This window comes from Cricetulus griseus, chromosome 10 (assembly GCF_003668045.3).
Source record: "Cricetulus griseus strain 17A/GY chromosome 10, alternate assembly CriGri-PICRH-1.0, whole genome shotgun sequence".
NCBI classification, from domain to species: domain Eukaryota; kingdom Metazoa; phylum Chordata; class Mammalia; order Rodentia; family Cricetidae; genus Cricetulus; species Cricetulus griseus.
The window spans coordinates 29,007,839-29,028,837 of record NC_048603.1 but is presented as its reverse complement, the minus strand read 5'-3'; the positions used below and the strand labels follow the sequence as shown (position 1 = coordinate 29,028,837).

Here is a 20,999-nt window from a genome sequence, read left to right as displayed (position 1 = left end):
TCAGCCTGCTGGGAAGGCTGGGTGGGCGGAGCACGATGAGGCTGGTCACATGCTGTCCCCAGGCAGGAAGAAGAGAGATGAGCTCATCACCCTTCCTCCTTTTCCTCTCCCTTCACTCAGGGATTCCGGCTCATGAGACGGTGAAGCCGGCATTTAGTGTGTGTTTTACCTTCACTTCCTCCTCTCGAGGAACCATGTAAACCCTCTCACGGACACGCCCAAGGTGTATCTCACTAATCCGTTAGATGCTTATTAAACCCATCGAGGCGATAATCAGAGTTACCCATCCATCATTTGAGTGAGTGCCAGTGTCCAGGTTGAGCTCTTGGAGCACCGGGATGGATTTCAGAGTCTGCAAAGCTCAGGGGCTCTGGCCTTGACTGTTTGAGTTGTTCCAGATCTGTCTCTGGAACCTTCAGGGCAAGCCACAAAGGCAAACAGCCGTCCTCAATGCGGAGTCAAAGCCTCTCTGTGGGTGCTTTGGAAGTTACCAGAACAAGTTCTAGCTTTTGGTATTAGGACTTTGTGATCCTCCGGTGGAAAGAACTCAGTGTAGGAGAGAAGTTACTGAGAGAAATTCTGAAACCTGCCATGAAGAGGCTCTTACGAGAGTCAATAGAATCTAGAGAAGTAGCCATATCTTAAGTGTCATCCCCTCTGCTTGTCAGAGGCCCTGAACACAGCCAGAGCAGGTGCCTGGACCTTCGCAGGTGAGGACAGGGAGACCCCAAACCTGGTGACTAAGAAAGCAGAGAGGCACATGGAATGCACCTGTCTGTGTCCTTGTGGTCTTGGGGTGTATGAACCCCCACGCCCCTCCCTGCTCCCATCACAAGGCCACACACACACACACACACACACACACACACACACACACACACACTCACACACACACCATATCACATCTGAGGCCATCACAAGAGAGGAAATGGAGAGTTCAGAGAGGGTCAAGTCACACTGCCTGAGGAGGATGAAGGAAATGAAAATGCCTGGCAGCCTGGGAGAGCAGGCAGGACTTCCCCTCATACAGAGGCAGGGGAGGGGGGGGAGAGTAAGACAGGCAATCCTGAATGAAGTAAAGGGACAGAAACTCGGGGTGCAACCCCAGCAGCCAAAGTTCTAGGAAGGCAAGGCAAATTGAAAAGCGTGATGAAGAGGCAGGCTGTGGCCTGACTCAGAGCCAAGAGTCCACATTTGGGAACATCACCCCTGAGCTGCAGTCTTGGCTGTGTCAGTTAAAGACTAAGACACTAGTCTGAGTCTAACTCCTCCTCCATGAAACAGGGCAACAAGCACACCCTCCTGTTCAGCCTAAGTGATCCAGGCCCGGGGCAGTGAGTATGAGGGTGGAGGCTTAAGGCTACGGCCTCCAAACAGGGGGCGTCCTCTCGAGCTATGTATTGTGGCAATTGGAGCCTTTTATTTTTAAATTTTCAACTTTATGATATAAACAGGGCATGGCAGTAGTCCTCTGTACAAACCTCCAGGTATGTGTCCAGGAAGGATCCCTTTTCTCAGAATAGAGCCCTTGCTTGCCTTCTGGTGCTAAAACAGCCTTCCTTGTCCCCTCTCCCCAGCTTCCTGGGAAACGGCCGGCTGGCTGGACTGTACAGGCAAAAGTTGACATATATCTGTGGCTGGGCTCAACCAGATACTCCAATGCCATTTTGGACAACTTGCCGGCCGGCTATGAAGCAGAAACGCCCTCCAAAGCATCTGGCACCCATCACCCTCCATCCACCCTGCTGTACCAAGGTATGGTGCTCACAGGGCTAAGAGCTGCAGGAGAGATCCCTAATGGGTTTTTGTGGCAAACAGTGTGGGGACAGCATTCATGCATTTGTGTTGTTTTATGGACAAACCCCATTGCCTTCTTTGCAATCCCAAGTCTACTCCCTTCCTAAATAGAAAGTGATGTTCCATTCAGACGTGTTACACCTAGAGTAAATTTTATGCATTTCTGTGAGTACAGGGAGAGCAGTGTGGATTTTCTTTGTAGATGGGCTTCATTCTAATGAGTTCGGATTTTTAAGCAGAAGGTTCTTGTGTTGATCTGACTCATGAAATCAAGGTGTTCTTTTTTTTATTTTTATTTTTGCACAGCATTGAGATTGGAACCTCGTTCATACCCTTACAGTGACCCAGTGCAAACAGGCATTGGTGAGGTCACTGTTGTTTCCCTAGCTTGGTTCCTGGCTTGGCTGCTTCTTTATAGAAAGGCTGCCTATTTTATGAAATTACTTAATCCGTAGAGTTACTTTCATCAGTATCATTATGTTTACATTTCAGCACACATTTGAATTATATTATTAATATTGGTGGCTTACTTTTGCATTCTGCTCTGCTTTCAGATCCCCTTAACTTTCGTGCTTTATTTACCTGCTGAATTCAGACAAAGCAGACAGCAGCTTTCCTTCACTTCTACTGAAGTTGAGTTCTGGGCTGAGCCAAAGGCGTGAACCCTGGAGTACAGACTCGCCCTTGTCTCCTCTGTAGCGTGATCCTTCGGTGTCCGTTGGTCTTGACTGCCAGTGTATTCCAAGTGGCTCCATAGAGAAGACAGGGTTCTGGAGATTTGTGTACAGTGGCTCAGCTCATAGACGCTGCACTCAAGGTCAACACACAAGTGTGCTGTCTTTGGGGAAATTACATAATGCAGAGTGCCAAGTCCAGTGCCCTACATGCTACACGCAAGAGCTCGTTCAACCCTGGGAAGATCTGTTAATTCACAGATGGGGAGCGTACATTTCTGAGGCACCCAGAAATTACCCAAGATCACCGAGTTGCTGAAGGGTTAGGCAAACCATATCCAGACACTTCTTATCTGCCTTCCGTTAAACCATTGAGCCCTCTTATCCTTGGGCAAATACCACCCACATCAAGTTATCTCATGATCTGTAGACACAAACATCTCTGCAGGCCCAAAGGCCCAGACTAGTTCACTGTTTCAGCTGCTAACAGTCCAGAGGGGAGGGGAGGCTTTTTCCAGAGATGCTGTGCAGCCATGAGGCATGTCGTTTTCATGAGTTACCCAGTGACCTTCTGGGGAACGCTGACTTTGGTGGCATTGGCTGCCTTCCACACAGACCGGTGAATTTTATGCTCCAGAGGATAGCCATTGAGCAAATAATTACCTTGTGTCTATATTTGGAAAGCCTGGTGGAAAACCTGGTGGGGGGGGGGTGGGTGTAGACACGAGCAAGAGGTTATCCTAACGTCAAGTAGGGCATCCAGATGTGAACTTAATAGCCAGCCACGGGGGGGGGGGGGGGAGGAGGAGGTTGCCCACCCCTCCACCACAGCATGAGGAGTCTGGCTAGATTACTCCAAGGATCAGAAATGGTAAGCTTCAAGGTTCCTAAAGAAACTCAAAATGTAGGCTAAGTAAATGGCACCCCCTGGAGTTGTTCAATGTGCTGTCTGTACAGCTTCAGTTGCTAAGAATCTCAGGGTCAGTCATCTCAAGGGCAGCTGGGGGGGATGGGGGACGTCCTCTCAAGGGATGGGACCTGCCCAAGTCTCGCTGAGAAATCTGCTGAACTCGGTAGTATGTGAAGAAACACATGGCTGTCTCCCAGCTGACTCCTGTCACTGTGTCCCTGTGACATCTGCTTGTGCTGCTTTGTTTACTGCTGTGGTTTGACAGAGCCCGGCCCGTCAACATTAGAGCTAATTGGTGTCTATGGAGACAGGCAGGGCTTTAGAACTTAGCCCCCCAAGACCGAGACTCTCGTTCCGCTGACTTGCTCAGAGCTTACAGAGCCTTGCGCTGTAAGAACGGAAATAGACTTAATTGGACAATGTGCACAGCTCGAGTTTCCTAATTGCCTGCAGGATTAGTACGGGGACTGGGAAGGTTGCTACAGTTTTAGGCTCCATGCTGTCCTCACGTAAGCCAGACAGCGGCACGGGGTAGAGGCAGAAATGTTCAGGCTTCATAACAGTCACCTAAGGAATTACCTTTGACGTCCTGCCGTCCCTGTCCCTCCACACTCTGTCTGCCAGAGTCAAGTTCTCTGCCAATGGAACAGGGCATCAAGGTCTTCCGCACTCCTCGTTTTAATCCCCCACCAGTGTGTGGTGGTCGGGCCCTTTGGACTTTCACCTACAGGGGGCACTGCTGTCTCCTTAGATCCACCCCTGACATCTCTTCTGTCCATTGAAAGCCTGACCTCAGATTTATTCTCCTGATCTCTTACTTACTGTGATGTTATCTGTTCCTCTGTGAGTGCGTGCACACACCACACACACACACACACACACACACACACACACACACACACACACAAGAGATTCTGCGAGATTCATGCCACTCATTAAAGCTTGCTAAAACATGACATTTTGTGTGGGGGGGGCGTGGATTTTGGAATTAGGCAGAAGAAAATTCTGCTCTCTGCACACTTGGGAAAGTAGGTCGCCCATTCTGGGGTCATTTTCCTCGTATATTAATGGGGAGATAATTACATTTTTCATGTGTTTGTGACGATGATTAAGAAACACGGTGTGAAAGAACCTCGGGGGTGTGTTTCTAAGGGACTCTGCTCTCGTACCTCACCACCTGATCACGGAGGAGGGCAGGACTTGCGTCCCTGTCGTCTTTCTGTGGATGCAGTCACCTGCCACTTGCGGACGCAAGTTCCCACACACTACTCCTGAAAGCCTATTCATGCTTGCCCTTTCCATGGTTTTTCCGCAGCCCAGCATGTCTTCCAGCTGAGAGCTCACATGTACCAAGCCCGGGGCCTCATCGCAGCTGACAGCAATGGACTTTCAGATCCCTTCGCCAAAGTCACATTCCTGTCCCAGTGCCAGACCACAAAGGTAACCAGAGAGCTGGCAGCCTCTTCTCTGCTGCTGTAACTCATGTACAGCATAGAAACACAGCAGCAGGGGCTGGGGAGAGAAAGATGAGGCTCACCCTGTCCCTCGCATCGCCCAGCGTGCAGCCATTCAGACCGAGAAGCCAGTGTGTGCTCCAGGAGAGACGGGCACGGAGGGTTTATTGGTCCCTTCGAGCCACTGTCCTGAAGCAGATGGGCAAGTCTTAAAGCTAAGACAAGGGCAGGAAAGGTATCTGTTGAGCCCTGGACACCTGCAGGAGTGCCAGACACAGAGAGTAGCGAAAGAAAGGAGAAGCCAGCATAGACAGCCCTCCAGAGACTGAGACTGTCATTACCTCAGGGGACCTGCTGAGGGTGGGGAAAGGCTCTGGCTTTCAGGGCAGGGAGTTCTAACCTTTGCACTTAGCAGCTAGGGTGCTTGTTACCAAGGCTGTGCTTCAAGCCCTCTCCCCCGGAGAACCCCATTGGTGACAGGTGTGGTGTCCCAGGAGATGGGCAGATGGTGGCTTCCTCTGCTTCCTTCCCGTCTCTCACACCTAGCACTAGCTCAGTAAAGGGTTCCTAGGTCTGCACAAGTCCTGCAGGAGGACATCCTCTCACTATGTGGGAAGAGCATAAAGAATTGGCCATCTCGGATATGTAGGAAGCAAAGAGACACAGGGTTGCCTGCTGGCTCATCTACTCTGCAGCTGTGCGTCTCCAGACAAAGAGCTCACTAGACCCCAGTTCCATCATTCTAAAAAAGAGCTGCTGTGCAGGCGCGAAACGTTGAGTGCATAAACGCCTGATGAATGGCGGCCATTCCATTGGCGGATCAGGAGGGCACACATTTTCCCCAAGACAAGCCCTATGGCCCCGCTGATGGATTCGGCTGTAGTTTGATTTATCACACTTACACTGAGAGTGTGGTAGGAACCAGCTTCACAACCATTTAGCCAGTGCCTGTTGAGTATTGGTTCTGCAAGGGCTCTAGGAGATGGTGGGTGGGGCAGACCCTCCTCCTGCATCGTGGAAGATGCAGGCATGGGTGTGGTCCTCCAGGCAGATAGGCTGCTTGCATGTGCTAAGCCCTGTGTGTGTGGCTCCAGGAGCCACTTGGAGAGATGGGTTCCTTCTGTCTCAGAGGTGGTGTAGAGAGACCCTGGAAGGAAGGTGTCTCCAGCCTCATCCATTGTCTAGTGGAACCAAGAAGGCAGAAGACCTTCCTGTGCTGGTTTTTGAGAGGACACACACAGCAGAGATTGCACAATAGGTCCTGGAGAGAGGCCAGGAGAGAGCACGGCCTGAAAGACACGGCTTGCCTGGCAAGCACTTTCTTTCTTTCTTTCTTTCTTTCTTTCTTTCTTTCTTTCTTTCTTTTCCTTTCTTTCTTTCTTTCTTTTCCTTTCTTTCTTTCTTTCTTTCTTTTCCTTTCTTTCTTTCTTTCTTTTCCTTTCTTTCTTTTCCTTTCTTTCTTTCTTTTCCTTTCTTTCTTTCTTTCTTTTCCTTTCTTTCTTTCTTTCTTTTCCTTTCTTTCTTTCTTTCTTCCTTTCTTTCTTTCTTTCTTTCTTTTCCTTCCTTCCTTCCTTCCTTTCTTTCTTTTTAAAGATTTTATTTATTTATTATGCATACAACATTCTGCTTCCATGTATACCTGCACAACAGAAGAGGGCACCAGATCTCATAACGGATGGTTGTGAGCCACCATGTGGTTGCTGGGAATTGAACTCAGGACCTCTGGAAGAACAGTTGGTGCTCTTAACCTCTGAGCCATCTCTCCAGCCCCAGGCAAGCACTTTCAATGAAGACCTGAAATTATTGCTAGAACTTCGGTAAGAAGCCAAGTGTGGTCAGGCACACTTCGATGCACGCCTCCAAACACCTCCAAACATGCATCCCCTACAAACGTGTGTGCACACCAAAGGTGGAACGCAGTTAATGCGGATCGCAATGGAGTCGGAACTAGTTTGAAAAACAGGTGGTTTATTAGGAAGTACTCACGCGACCGAGCCAGTCCTGTCCAACCAGGAGGGAGAGGAAACAGAGAGAGCCGCATGTGTGCGTCCCTCATATTTAAAGCCTTGCTACGTCACTCTGACCACGCCCACGTGTGTGAGGTCAGCGTCACCTGTGCCAGCCCTCAAGCTGGCGTGGTCAGCATTTCCCCCTACACACCGCCCCCCCCACACACACACACCTAATACACAATTGTAGAGTTCTGTTGCCCTGGTCCAAATCCACTATCTTATACTTACTAGATATCTAGATATATAACATTAAGCAGAATTCCCTTTAGTTTCTTCATCTGTGGTAGGCAGGATATCTATCTCTATCTCTATCTCTCTCTATCTCTATCTCTATCTCTATCTCTATCTATTCCCAATAAAGGAGATGATCTGAAATGCCAATGGCTTAGAACAGCTTCTGCCTGTCTTCTCCTGATGGCTGCTATTGCAACTGCCATCCCAAACAAGAGCCATCTCAGAAGTTGGACCCAAGGGCCACCCACCTGCCTCTGCCATGCAGCTCCCGGCCCTCTGAAGCCACCCTGGAGTCTGTGTGAGTTCACCAGACTGGGCATAACCTTCCTGCTGGTTTTCATCTGCACACAGCATGTCGGTTTCACTTAGATTCATATCTCAAAGGCACAGATGGACTTTGTTTATCAAATAATCATCTGGAAGGGAAAATAGATTCTGCTGAACCCTGGATCTGACTCTAATTTTGAATCAAGTGCCCAATTTTTGCTAATAATATCAGCTGCCTTTACTCAAGGTTCTCACACGCCAGACACAACAATAAGCATTTTGTCTACATTGTTTACCACACCTCACCATAACTCTGGGACACATGCTCCTTTCTCCACATTTGGGGATAAAGGAGGAAGAGTCTGAGGTTGTGCAGCTTGGAGAAGGTGGGCTGGGATGGAGACCCAGGTCTCTCCAATTCCAAGGCTACTGTTGCTGAGCCACTCTGTCTTCGTTTTGGTTAGAAAGCTCCAGGTTTTCTTCTCCTGTCTGGGTGCTGGGCTACATAACAGGGCATGGTCTGCAATGACTTTGGGCCTGGTCTGTGACTGAAGGCCTGGTCTGTGATAACTGAGGGCCTGGTCTGTGATGGCTGAGGGCCTGGTCTGTGAGTGAGAGCCTAGTATGTGATCATTATGAGTGAGAGCCTGGTATGTGATCACTAAGGGCCTGATTGTGATTGAGGGCCTGGTATGTGGTGACTGAGGGCATGTTCTGTGGCTGAAGATCTGGTGTGAAGACTGAGGGCCTGGTCTGTGACAGAGCATATGGTCTGTGACTGAGGGCCTGGTCTGTGGATCAAATCTGTGATGACTGAGGGCCTGGTCAGTGGTGACTGAGGGCCTGGTCTGTGATGGAGGCCTGGTATGTGACTGAGGGCCAGGTATGTAATGACTGAGGGCCTGTTCTGTGCCTGAAGACCTAATCTGTGATGACTGAGGGCCTGGTCTGTGCCTGAGGATCTAATCTATAATGATTGAGGGCCTGATACTTGATGACTGAGGGCCTGGTCAGTGGTGACTGAGTGCCTGGTCTGTGATGATGACTGAGGGCTTGTTTTGTGATGCCTTTGGGCCTGGTTTGTATGACTACGGGCCTGGTCTGTGACTGACAGCCTGTTCTGTAATGACTGAGGGCCTACTCTGTGCCTGAAGGCCTGATGTGATAACTGAGGGCCTGGTATGTGATGACTGAATGCCTGGTCTGTGACTGAGAGCCTGGCCTGTGAAGACTGAGGGCCTGGTCTGTGCCTGAGGACCTAGTCTGTGATGACTGAGGGCCTGGTCTGTTATGACTGAGAGCCTGGTCTGTTATGACTGAGGGCCTGGTCTGTGATTAGTGAGGGCCTGGTCTGTGACTGAGAGCCTGGTCTGTGAAGACTGAGGGCCTGGTCTGTGACTAGCAGTCCTCCTTCATACTTCTACTTTAGATAGCTCAGCGTGAGGCCTTTCAAGCCCAGCTAAGCCAGGTGTAGCACCCATGTGGGCTTTCCCTGGTTCCCCGGAGGACTGAGCATCTAGTGTGCAGAAGAACCAGCCTCAAACACGTCAGCCCCTTATAAAGATGGTCTGGTATGTCCAGTTAATAAACATTAAAGAGAAAGAGGACTTGAATGATAAAGGAAAGGGGCAGAAAACTAAAGAGAAAAGGTCTGAGAATGGATGAGGAGAGTAGCAAGATGTGTGTGGGCAGACCTGACAGAAAGCGAAGGTGGAGCGCCTCAGATGGTAGAGATCGTTAAGCCTGGGGTTCCCAACAATGAGACTGGTGCTCAGTCCTGAAGACTGAAGCTTAGAGAAGACCACCCAGTGTACACAGGCTGTCATAGAGTAGGCATTTAGGGGGGCGTGTGTGTCAGTGCACGTGTGTGAGTGTGTTAGTGTGCGAATGTTGAGTGTGAGAGTGTATAGGTCTGTGAGTGTGTGTTCATGTGTGTGTGTGAGTATGCACATGTGTGTGTGTGTGTGTGTGTGAGAGAGAGAGAGAGAGAGAGAGAGAGAGAGAGAGAGAGGAGGGAGGGGGAAGGGAGTGAGAGGGAGGGAGAGAGAGAGAGAGAGAGACAGAGAGAAGAGAGAGAGAGAGAGAGAGGAGGGAGGAGGAGAGAGAGAGGGGGGAGAAGAAAGAGAGAGGGAAGAGAGAGAGACAGAGACAGAGAGAAGAGAGAGAGAGAGAGAGAGAGAGAGAGGAGAGAGAGAGGAGGAGGGAGGGAGGGAGAGGGGGGGAGGAAGAAAGAGAGAGAGAGTTACAAGGAATTAGACTCCAGACTTGACAAATGCTGGACAGGTACTCTTCTCCTGAGCCACTTCCCAGCCCTAAATGTTTACTCACCTCTAAGAAAATATGGCCTGAGATGGAGTACATTTAGAGAGGGTAGCAAGCATTTACTGAGCACCTGCTATATGTCGGGCAGTGACTATTCTTTATCCCAGGCAAGATGGGTGTTAGCCCATTTAACAAAGGCCAACCAGGGCTTGGAGATGTTAAGCCACCTGTGCAAATTGGTCACAGGGTAGTTAATTAAGCCCTATTCCAGTTAGAGTTTTTGTTCCCACTGCTGTATTCTTTCCAGAACATCTGACTAACTGTTCACAGTGCTACCCAAGTCTCACCCTGAGTTCAAATGATCTTTAAAGCTAGGTCAGCTCATGGCTCCTTAAGGAAGCCCTTAAGAAGCAAAGCTAATCATGGGAGACTCTTGTTTGAGTGAGTTGTTTTGTTTGGGTGGTCACTCTAAAGTGACCAGGTGACATCTTTCACATAGTGGTGACCTGGAGAACAGGGTGAAGGGACCAGCTCCCCATTTCAGCAGCCATAACAGCCGAACACGTATTTGTCTGACCTTGTCTTAGTCACTAAGGTTAGATGCCTGCCCCTTTCAGCAGCCATGACAGTAACATGTGCTTTTCTGCCCTTGTCTCGGTCACTAGAGGTTAGGTGCCTGCCTCGTGGCAAGGAACCAATCAGAGGTTAGCTGGTGGTGCTATGCTTTACGGCCCTGGGTGTGCTTTACGGACAAGCTCACAGCAATGATGCGCAGAGCATAGCAACCACCCTGGGAGGGCCTATGGGCCATAACAACCAGTTGACCAATCAACACAGGGCAAACCCTCCAAGGCTGGAGGCACCAATCCTGAGCCTGTGCGTACCTCTAGACACTCCCCTTACTCTGCCCTATAAGATCTCTATGCAGCCCCTTCGAGCTGTCTTTTCTAGCCATCCACCATGGCGGGTGGGTGAAAGACCCGAGCTAACATGGGGTTAGCTCGTTAAACAACAATAAAGCCTCATGCAGTCTGCAGCAAGCTTTCGAATCCGCCTGGTGATTGGGGTGACTGAGGTCCTGGGCTGAGACCACCGAGGCCTGAGTTTTCCGGGAGTTCAATGTTGTGGCCCGGCATGTCTCAGCCTCAAGCCACAGCAGCTGTGAGGTTCGGCCTGAGTGGGGGAGCGTGGACTTGGAGACTCCTAGCAACCCAAAGGCGATAAAGACCAAACACAGGCATCTTGTCATCTTTAGAGAGCTCTCAGTTCCATGCTGCAAAACTAGAGTCTCTTCTTTATCCGGCATCTTCCTGTCTCTTTTCTAACCTTGCCATGAGGCCATTTCTGTCTTCCAGTGGATCCCTCTCTCCTAGATGGCTCCTCACTCTCTGTCCTCACTTGTTACTGACACCCCTAGCCCTCTGCCCAGGTGAAGGCCTATTCAAATGCTTACTTCTGTAGAGACGCAAACTAGGGGACATTCTCCACTGAGGCCATGTCATTCAACAGCAGATTAGCTGGAATCTGCCATACAATTGTAGGCCGGAGCTGAACCGGAAGTTTGTACCTCGAGATATTTCTTAATGATATTTCCCGCCCTCCCAACAGTTGAACCTTGGTCTTTTGATATCAGCAAACTTAGAATTTTCAGAAGCATTTTAAACCCTCATTGCATCTGACACATGAAATAGTCTAAACCGAAAACTCAAGCAGAGAGGCGGACTGCAGGCACACAATACTTTTACGGCTTACATAAAGAGTAATAAAGCTGCTCTTCCATAACCACAGTGCCAACAATTTAACTGAAGCTGGCTGAATAACTGAGCCGGCAGTTTTATGTAAGTCTGAGGGTTAGCACAGGCCAGTTCTTCTTTCCAGCCCCCCTGGAGTTGGTAGTGGCGGGTAAGGGACAGTTCTAAGGCGCTGTGGAAATTTCCCCAGGATCCAGCAGCTGCTGAACACATTGTCTTATGAAACCCATTTGGCTGCACAGCTTGGAAGAGCCGTGACTCTTGCCAGCAGAAGCTTCACAGATTGGTGGGGCAGTGTCTGCCCAGGAGCACGACCACCGACCCTGCAAACGACTCAGCCCTTTGTCTGTGAAACTGGCCTCTTTCCAAATGTCTAAAGAAACAGAGAAGGAAATCCAGATTTAAATAACATTCTCCCTTCTGAAGGTTCATCCTGAACAGCCTGGGAAGGAAGCTTAGCCAATTCTAATGAGACCCTGATGGTTCTGGAGCAATTCTTCTGTAAGACCCCTGGAAATCTCAGGCCTCCAGGATCTCAGCCCAGGACCTCGGCCACCCGAATCACTATGCGGAGTCGAAAGCTTGATGCAAACTGCACGAGGCTTTATTATAGTTGTTTAACGAGCTAACCCCCTGTTAGCTCAGGCCTTTCATCCACGCTCCATGGCGGATGGCTCAGAAAGACAGCTCGAAGTGTCTGCATAGAGATCTTATAGGGCAGTGTAAGGGGAGTGTCTAGGGGTACGCACAGGCTCAGGATTGGTGTGCCTCCAGGCTTGGAGGGCTTGCCCTGTGTTGATTGGCCAATTGGTTATGGCCCATAGGCCCTCCCAGGGCGGTTGCTATGCTCTGTACTTCATTGATGTGCACTTGTCCGTGAAGCACACCCAGAGCCATAAAGTATAGCACCACCAGCTAACTTCTGATTGGTTCCTTGCCATGAGGCCAGCATCTGACCTCTTAGTGACCAAGGCAAGGTCAGACAAGCACGTGTTCAGCTGTTATGGCTGCTGAAATGGGGAGCTGGTCCCTTCACTTCAAGCTACCATCCTTCCTTGATTTTTATTTTCTCCATCTGTATGATGGGTTCAGTCCACTACCAATGTCACTATTTGCTGCCATAGCAACTTCCTTGAAAGAAAGATGCCATGTCAAATGGTGAGCAGAGATTCTGTTCTATTCAAAGCAGCCAGTCTACAAAGCTGTAGACTTCTACCTAAAGTCTGTGATATATGAAAGTCAACATTAAGGCCTTTGATGACAAAATTATGTTTGAGCTCCCCATTCTCAGTAGAGGGGATCCCTAAAGTGGAGATGTCGGTGGTATTCGCCTGTGAAAATGGACGATCCAGGTGGAATTTCAGTTTATCCTCTGTAGAGTCTCAGCATGTGGACCTGTTCCGTGGCCTTTATCATGCATGTAAATAACTCTACCCAGAATGCGTTTGGGGTTTGAATGAGTCAGCGAATGCACAGTACTACAGGTAACACACAAAAATCACTCAATAAAGGGCAGCTGATGCCATCATAGCACCACAGCAAATTAAATTATTCATGCAAATGGGACGGTAAGCAGTACTCCACTAATGAAACATTATAAATACTAAGTTTCCCGGAGACCATGAATTTGCATCTCCCAGCATTTAATAAACAGTTGCCATGGGTTCCACTTTGCCCTCAGGGTGTCTGTTGAACATTCCAGCAAAATGGTTCCTGTGTTGTTTTCTTCCAGGTCATTTCTCAGACTCTCTCTCCTACCTGGAACCAGATGCTGCTCTTCAATGAGTTGGTTTTGCATGGCGAGGAGAGGGAATTGGCTGAGTCCCCACCCCTAGTGGTGGTGGAACTCTATGACAGTGATGCGGTGGTAAGTGTGCCCAGGCAGCACTGACTGCACCTTCCAAATGCTCTACCCCAGGAACTGACTGGAAAGTCAGTGCCGTCCTGGCACTGTGAGAGGCCAGGACCCAGCGGGGGCTTTCACGCCAGTGCACTGTGATATACAGAACCGCGTTGATTGCTGCTGGTTTTGCTTGTCCTGCCAGGCTCCAGGTCCCGTGCCACTGCTTCAGCCCCAAATAAGCACACAAAGACTGAACATTAATTATTAAACTGTTGGGCGATGCCTAGGGCTTCTTATTGGCTAGCTCTGTCTTAATTATTAACCCATTTCTATTTATGAATTTCCACATGGTCTTGGGTTACCAAGGAAGGGTCTGGACCTATTTCTCCGTTGGCTAGCTACATGGCGACTCTTTCTGGCGCTTATCTGCCTACCTTTCCCAGAATTCTCCTTATCTCCTAGTTCTGCCTATCTTCCTGGCTCTATCAGCCAAACAGTGTTTTATTCATCAACCAATAAGAGAAACATATATACACAAGGGCAGCCCCCATCAGTTGATGACAGTCACTGCTTTATTTGGAGTTTGTTCTTTAGAATTCCCTTTATATTATAATCAAATTAGCAAAATTTAGTCAATGCCCACCTCTGTAGGGATGTGGTGATTGCTTAAGGCAACCCACAACTACCACGATCCCCTAGCTGGCCCCATGTTTCTGCTGTTGACTCCTCCAAGCCTTTTGCAGACAGGTCTGGGTTGCTCTCACCTAGCGGGAAGGAAATGCATGGGCACCCTCACTGATTCAGCCTTGTAGCTGGGTCGCTTCTTTTACCTGCCTGCTGCTGGGCCTGCAATGGCATATTCATCACAGCTTTCTTTGGTGATGAGCCAAACCTCTCCAGAGACGTTGGTGCTCCCACCCCTTAGGTGACTCCCAAAGCCGACTGGGGATGTTAAGTGACTATGATAAGCATTCTTCTCTAAGTTAAGAAATCCGCAATGAATGACTTAGATTTCTTTCTTTTCTTTGACATCTTTACCTCCTCAGGAAGCTCAAATCTATCAAGTACAAAAGATGCTCTGAGAAGATTTTCCAAAGCCTCCTCATTCTCAGTGTGCTCCAGATAGCCCTGCGGTGGGCCAGCGTCAGGGAGGAAACAGGATGCCAGAGTCACAGGGGGTTTAGGGACCATGTGGAACATGAAGGTTTTGTCCTGCCCTTCTTGCTATCTAGGAAGGAGGACAGATCTAGAAAGTTCGAAGCCTTCATAAAAGTCACACCTAGTGAGAGGCGGAGTCAGGACTGGAACGCACAACTCTTGCGTCTACTCCGTCGTGTACAGCTGGTGGCATCGAGTGGGGCATCCCCTCCCTCCAGCGCTCCATTGATGCTCTAAATTGGGGCTAAATGTATTTCATTTCCCTGTTCAGCATGTAGGACAGATTTTCTAGAGGAAGACTCATAAAGTAAATACCCCTTCACTCTCCTTCCTTGGAATACGAATCCCATGATAAGTGTTTGGTTTCTATTTGAAAAGGAATCCAGCATCTTTGGAGTCTTTTGCTACCCTAGCCTGCTAGTTGTTACACTGCTCACCAGTACCCTACCTACTGCTTGCCATCTCATTTCCAGTTCCCCACTCAGTGTGGCCCTTTTCTACACACACACACACACACACACACACACACACACACACACACACACACACACACAAATCCAGATAATGCTTTAAAATAGAAAGGGAAAAGGATTGTGGGAAAGAAAGGTGACACAGAAAGTCTGTGTTTTCCCCCTGGAGAAACATGGGGAGATGTGCATAAGAGCGTGTGACTGTGCTACAGCCAACATTCACCTAAAACACGGCAATCAGATTGTTATAATATAATTCTTCTGGCCCATGTTTCCAGTCTAGAACTTTCTCTCATTCTCCACTGGCTTGTGGTCTGTGAGTGTTGACTGGCACTATAAGAAATGCATTCGCATTTGGCAATTTGTTTGCTTGGGTTTCTGTGCCCATTTCCAGGGCTCATTTGAGTTAACCATGCCTCCTAAGAATGATGAACAAATAATCGTTAAGCACAACACTCATTTTATACCAAGCTGCCCTGACTCCAGCCGCTCTCCCAACGGATGCCAACAGCAGGCAGTTTTGTTTGTTGTCGAGTGTGGCTGAGCCAAAGCCTTGTTCCCACCTCCCTCCCTGGCGACAGTGCAAATGCTGGCTCCTGGATCCAAAGACTGCTGCTTGGATGCTAAAACCCGACCTAAAATAGAAGATGGGCACTGTCCTTGGGCTAAGCAGATTGTGTCAACCAGTTGTCACTCAGCAGTTACATGCTCAGCGGGTTCCCAGGCTGGAGGATGGAGTGGTGACAAAGGCAGCGAGTCCCACCCATGTGGGGCATGTACTCTCATGATTCTGCAGACAAATAGCAAAGTAGAGGAGCTGCTATAGCTCCTGCCTCTCCTGGAGGAGTGTGGACCTGAGAGCTGGCTTGGGGAAGAGGCGAGGGCCATCCATAGCTCTTAAAGAAAGTCGAAGCCCGCCGGGCATTGGTGGCGCACGCCTTTAATCCCAGCACTTGGGAGGCAGAGGCATGCAGATCTCTGTGAGTTGGAGACCAGCCTAGTCTACAAGAATTAGTTCCAGGACAGGCTCCAAAGGTACACAGGGAAACCCTGTCTCAAAAAAATAACAACAACAACAACAACAAAAAAAAACAAACCCAAAAATCCAAACAAACAAACAAACAAAAACAAAAAACCTCAAAGCCCATACATGTGCATACACACAGAGGTAATTTCCCCTTTTTACTGCCTCACTTAAACAAACTGGCTTCAGCCTTCACGGTTACCACCAACATCAATGTTCTATTACTCTGGATTGAGCACACAATACAAATGAAATGTAAGATTACATTACTTCTTACGACGTTATGAACAGAAATAAACTTCAGCCCTATCTATGAGACTCAAAAGGGTTGAGTGCCAGGCTTAGGTCACAGAGCTAGAAAGAGGCAGTTTAGAGACCACAGACCCAGATTTACTTATGTCCAAAAGTCATGATCCTGCCCACAGTAGAGGCCTGGAATGTCTGTTGTTATTTTGTGTTTTCCTTTCCCTTTCCTTTCCCGTCTACCATGGTTGGTTGCTTTAATTAAGCTCTCTATAGAAGGAGTCTTGGACCAGTGAGGCCCTGATGTTATATCTTCTTAGTGTTTCACTGGGAGCCCGAAAGCCCCCTCTGTCCCCCAAGCCCTGGGTGAGTCTGGGCAAGGGGTGTTTGGTAGAAGACGGGAGGGGAAAGCTGTCGGTCAGAACTTAGTAGATGCCAATTAAAAACTCATTTCCTTTCTCTAGGGGAAGCCGGAATATTTGGGTGCCACGGTGGCTGCTCCAGTTGTGACACTAGCTAACCAGGACTATGAGCCCCCCAAGCTGTGCTATCACCCCGTCTTCTGTGGGAACCTCCCTGGAGGGGACCTTCTTGCCGTGTTTGAGCTGTTGCAGGTAAGAGGTCCACGGCATCTGGACCAGAAGTCTCCTTGCTCTGGTTGTTCAGAGATGCCGGTCCTCTTGGTGCGCTCTTTAGTGAAGCAATGCCTGGCCCACCCCTGTGATACTGTGGCTGCGAGTGTCTTTGTAAGACCCTCGGAAAGCTGAGGCTTCCAGAATCTTAGCCCAGGACCGAGGCCACCCCAATCACAGAATGGAGGTGAAAGCTTGATGCAAATTGCACGAGGCTTTATTGTAGTTTAACGAGCTAACCCCATATTAGCTCGGGTCTTTCATCCACCCACCATGGCGGATGGCTAGCAAAGACAGTTCGAAGCCGCTGCACATAGATCTTTATAGGGCAGCGTAAGGGGAGTGTCTAGGGGTACACACAGGCTCACGATTGGTGTGCCTCCAGGCTTGGAGGGCTCGCCCTGTGTTGATTGGTCAACGGGTTGTTATGGCCCATAGACCCTCCCAGGGTGGTTGCTATACTTTGTGCGTCATTGCTGTGCGCTTGTATGTAAAGCACACCCGGGGTCGTAAAGCATAGCACCACCAGCTAACTTCTGATTGGTTCCTTGTCACGAGACAGGCATCTGACTTTCTAGTGACTAACTAACTTCTGATTGGTTCCTTGTCACAAGGCAGGCATCTGACCTCTAAGTGACCAAGGCAAGGTTATGGCAAGCACGTGTTCGGCTGTTATGGCTGCTGAAAGGGGAGCTAGTCCCTTCATCTTCTTCTGGGGATCTAGACGCTGACACCCAAGAACTTTGATAGCACGAGTTATTCCCGGAATTTCTGTACCACAAATCGGAACCCTAGAATGAGAGATCTATTGATGTTTACAAAGTGGAGTCAGAAAGAGGTTGATAACGGTAGTTTATTGAGGAAAAGTTCTCAAGCAAGGCAGCCGGTGACCAGGTTTGCACCTGAGCAGGATGGACCCAGAAATGCTTCCCAGTCAGCCCAGTCAGGCAAAAAAGAGCCGTGTGCAGGCCTCCTTCCTGCTTAAACCCTTGTTATGTAACTCTGACCACGCCCCAGCAGGCTTGGTCAGCGGTACCTGTGACTAGGCCCAAACGGGTGTGGTCAGCGGTACCTCTAATTAGGATTTCTCCCTACAAAGAGCCTTAAGAGTTGGGTCATCAATGAGGAGCTACAGCAGAACCCCTCAATCCCATCAGACCATAGAAGGATATAAAAAAAAAAGGCATCGGGCATTTGTGGGGTACTTGCCATGTGCCTGAAGTTATGGTTGTGGCATCTCTTACCTTTCAACATACTATACCCCTGCTCAAGCCTCTAGAGACACAGATTACCATTCCCATTTGAGAGACGGTGAATGGATGACTTAGCCAGGCTCATCTCCTGTAGCTCGGCAGCTAAGCTGAGCTCTGACTCTGCACAGTTAAAGCTTCTACTTCCTATTCCATAGCACATTGCTCTCCAAGGTCAGCAAACTCCTAGTTCTTCTCTGAAGTCCTCGAGGGAGCGTGCGTGGGTGCCTGTGTGTGTGTGTGTGTGTGTGTGTGTGTGTGTGTGTGTGTGTGTGTGTGTATAGAGGAAGGGAAACTGAGCTTCTGGAGTTCAGCTGCCCAGTAGAGAACAAGCAGCACCCAAAGAGGACAAAGTAAAAGGGAACACGGGCTCTCCAGAGGTCCTCTCCTGGGCCCTACACTCCCTGAGGCACCAGGTGCCGGTGGCCGGTGGCTCTTTGCCTTTGGATGAGACCAGTCTTTCTTCTTAGTCCATGCAGGATGCTATAACAGAATCATTGACTGAATAACCTCAACAACAAACACTGTAAGATAGTCTCACAGTTGAGGCTGGATTCATAAAGACATGGTAGATCTGATATTAGATGGAGGCCCAGCTCCTGGTTTATAGATGGCTGCCTTCTCATTGTGCCCTCATGTAGCTGGGAGAGCAATGTTCTTCCTTGGGTCTCTAATTGTAAGAGCCCTCACACTCATGAAGACTGGATTCTGCTCTAAGTCCGAACCCCCAAATGTCATCGTGATGGGGTTACAGTTTGAACATCCAAGTTTGACACTGGATCAATGACATCTTTTAAAGGAAAACCTGATTTTCAGACATCCAAATTCAAAATAAAATAGAACTCACTGATGAAGGAACTGGAAGACACACATTCCTAACACACACAGCATGAATGAACAGGAAGTGAGGGTAACCTAGATCGCATGGGGATAAATCTCAGACCTACCACTTGTCACAATGTGGCTTTTTCTTTTTAAAAATGTAGAATGCTAATCAATCAACCCAAAGTGCCTTGTACAGAGCAGTCTATGCATGCTGTTTTTTTCTTAATAATATCGCTGTGCTATAGGATATTAAAGCAAGATCTTTGGTCCCAACTATTGGTTTTAGAAACGGAAATGGATAGAAAGGCAATGATGTGGTCAGCAGGGCAAGTCAGAGTCTAGACTCCATGTAGACAGATTTGTAACCAAAGTGGAGGGCTAGACAGTGTTAATTACTATAGGAACCAATTTAGGTTAGACATATTTGCCTTCAAACACAAATTCTCCTCCCATCTGTAGCGTGGAAGTTGCCGTTGGCTACAGTGATGTACTCTTAAGGCCGTCCTAGCAGAGACTTTGTCACTGGAGTCACCTGAGGAGAAACTTTTTGTGGAGAAAATGACAGCTTTGGAGAAAGAGTGAACTCTTCCAGGGATACTGAGTCTGGATATGTAGAATAAGGTAACGGGAATTCAAGTAGTTGAAGTCTAGCAGGGTAGGAAAGTAGAACTAGAAAGACAAACACTAGGTCCTAGGATGTTAGGGTGATGTAAACAAGAGGTCTCCAACAAAACCATCTGTAGCCAGGTAGCTGTATGCTGCCCAGAAATGTGGGTGTCAGAACTGAAGGCAACCTGCAAATCAGCTGGTTCAGTCTTCCTCAAATGAGAGTCGTGAGCTGTCTGCAAGCTGGTTCAAATCCAGGCAGACACCAAACAACACTGAACCCAGACAAGAGGTGCTCTGCCCGGATGGTTCTCCCCACTTCTAGAGGAAGTCTTTGTTTTCTGTTCCTCTGTAATGAATGTCACATCAGCTGACAGCTTCCTTTCCCAAGAGACTGCAGGGCTTCAGACACGGTGACTCCAGCAAAGCATTTCCCATGTCTTCTTGGAACTTAATAATTGTTCCATGTTACATTTTCCAATAGGTTTTTGTTTTCACTAGAGTTTTGTGTGTGTGCTGGTGTGTGTGTGTGTGTGTGTACATATTACATATTCCAAAAGGCTTTTGTTTTCACCAGAGTTTTGTGTGTGTGTGTGTGTGTGTGTGTGTGTGTGTGTGTGTACATATTACACATTCCAAAAGGCTTTTGTTTTCACCAGAGTTTTGTGTGTGTGTGTGTGTGTGTGTGTGTGTGTGTGTGTGTGTGTGTATTCCAAAAGGCTTTTGTTTTCACCAGAGTTTTGTGTGTGTGCTGGGGTGTGTGTGTGTGTGTGTGCTTACATATTACATATTCCAAAAGGCTTTTGTTTTCACAAGTGTTTTGTGTATATGTTGGTGTGTGTGTATGTTGGTGTGTATGTGTGCACATATTTGTGTGTGGTGTGCAAATGCATGTACACCCGTATGTGTGTATGTGAATCCCTGGGGTGGATGTCAGGTGCTTTCTCCATCATACTCTACTTCATTTTTTTGAGACAGGGCCTCTCACTGAACCTGTCTCTAATTCATCTAGACTAGCTGTCCATCACGTTCCAGGGATACCCCTGTGTCCCATGCCGCAGCTCTGGGGTTGCAGGCATGCCTGAATTTCTTCTGTGGATGCTGGAAGTCAAACCCAGGCCCTCAAGCTTGCATGGCAGGTGCCTTATTGAGTACCGTACCTTCTCTCCTGGCTCTGTTTGAACTAGTCTGTTTTAAATTTCCATTTACTTTCCATTTACTTATTTAACCTAGCCTCATAGCATTTCCTTTTAGCAAGCAAAGTCGTGTCCAGTTTCTTTGTAAGGCTACTAGAGCATGGGACCATTGAGGGCTGTGGTGGCTGACTTGGGAGAACTAGACCTGGCTGGACACACACACACACACACACACACACACACACACACACGAGAGAATGCTGAGTTCTGGGTTAGCTGAGCTGAATCTAGGCAGCCGCTCTTCTCAACACACAGCTGCCTTCGTAAGTGCTCCTGGCCCGAGTCTCCAAGTCTCTCCGGAAGTCTTTCAATAAGGGGCTGAACAAGTTGACCCCTAAAGATGACCGAGGGCTCTGCCATTTGGCAGCCATGGTCCTCCCCACCCCCTCCC

At 48.7% G+C, this 20,999-nt stretch overlaps 1 protein-coding gene across 2 annotated transcripts in view; it reads left to right on the top strand.

Annotated features, from left to right (window-relative positions):
* The window catches only part of LOC107977007 (fer-1-like protein 6), a 120,341-nt gene that overhangs the window by 52,047 nt on the left and 47,295 nt on the right, over positions 1–20,999 (top strand). For both annotated transcript variants that reach the window (XM_035449653.1, XM_035449654.1), the window contains 4 exons: positions 1,578–1,755; positions 4,697–4,821; positions 13,094–13,228; positions 16,564–16,713. In XM_035449653.1, the coding sequence (XP_035305544.1) occupies positions 1,578–1,755; positions 4,697–4,821; positions 13,094–13,228; positions 16,564–16,713 (588 nt within the window). The remainder of the gene's footprint in view (positions 1–1,577; positions 1,756–4,696; positions 4,822–13,093; positions 13,229–16,563; positions 16,714–20,999) is intronic.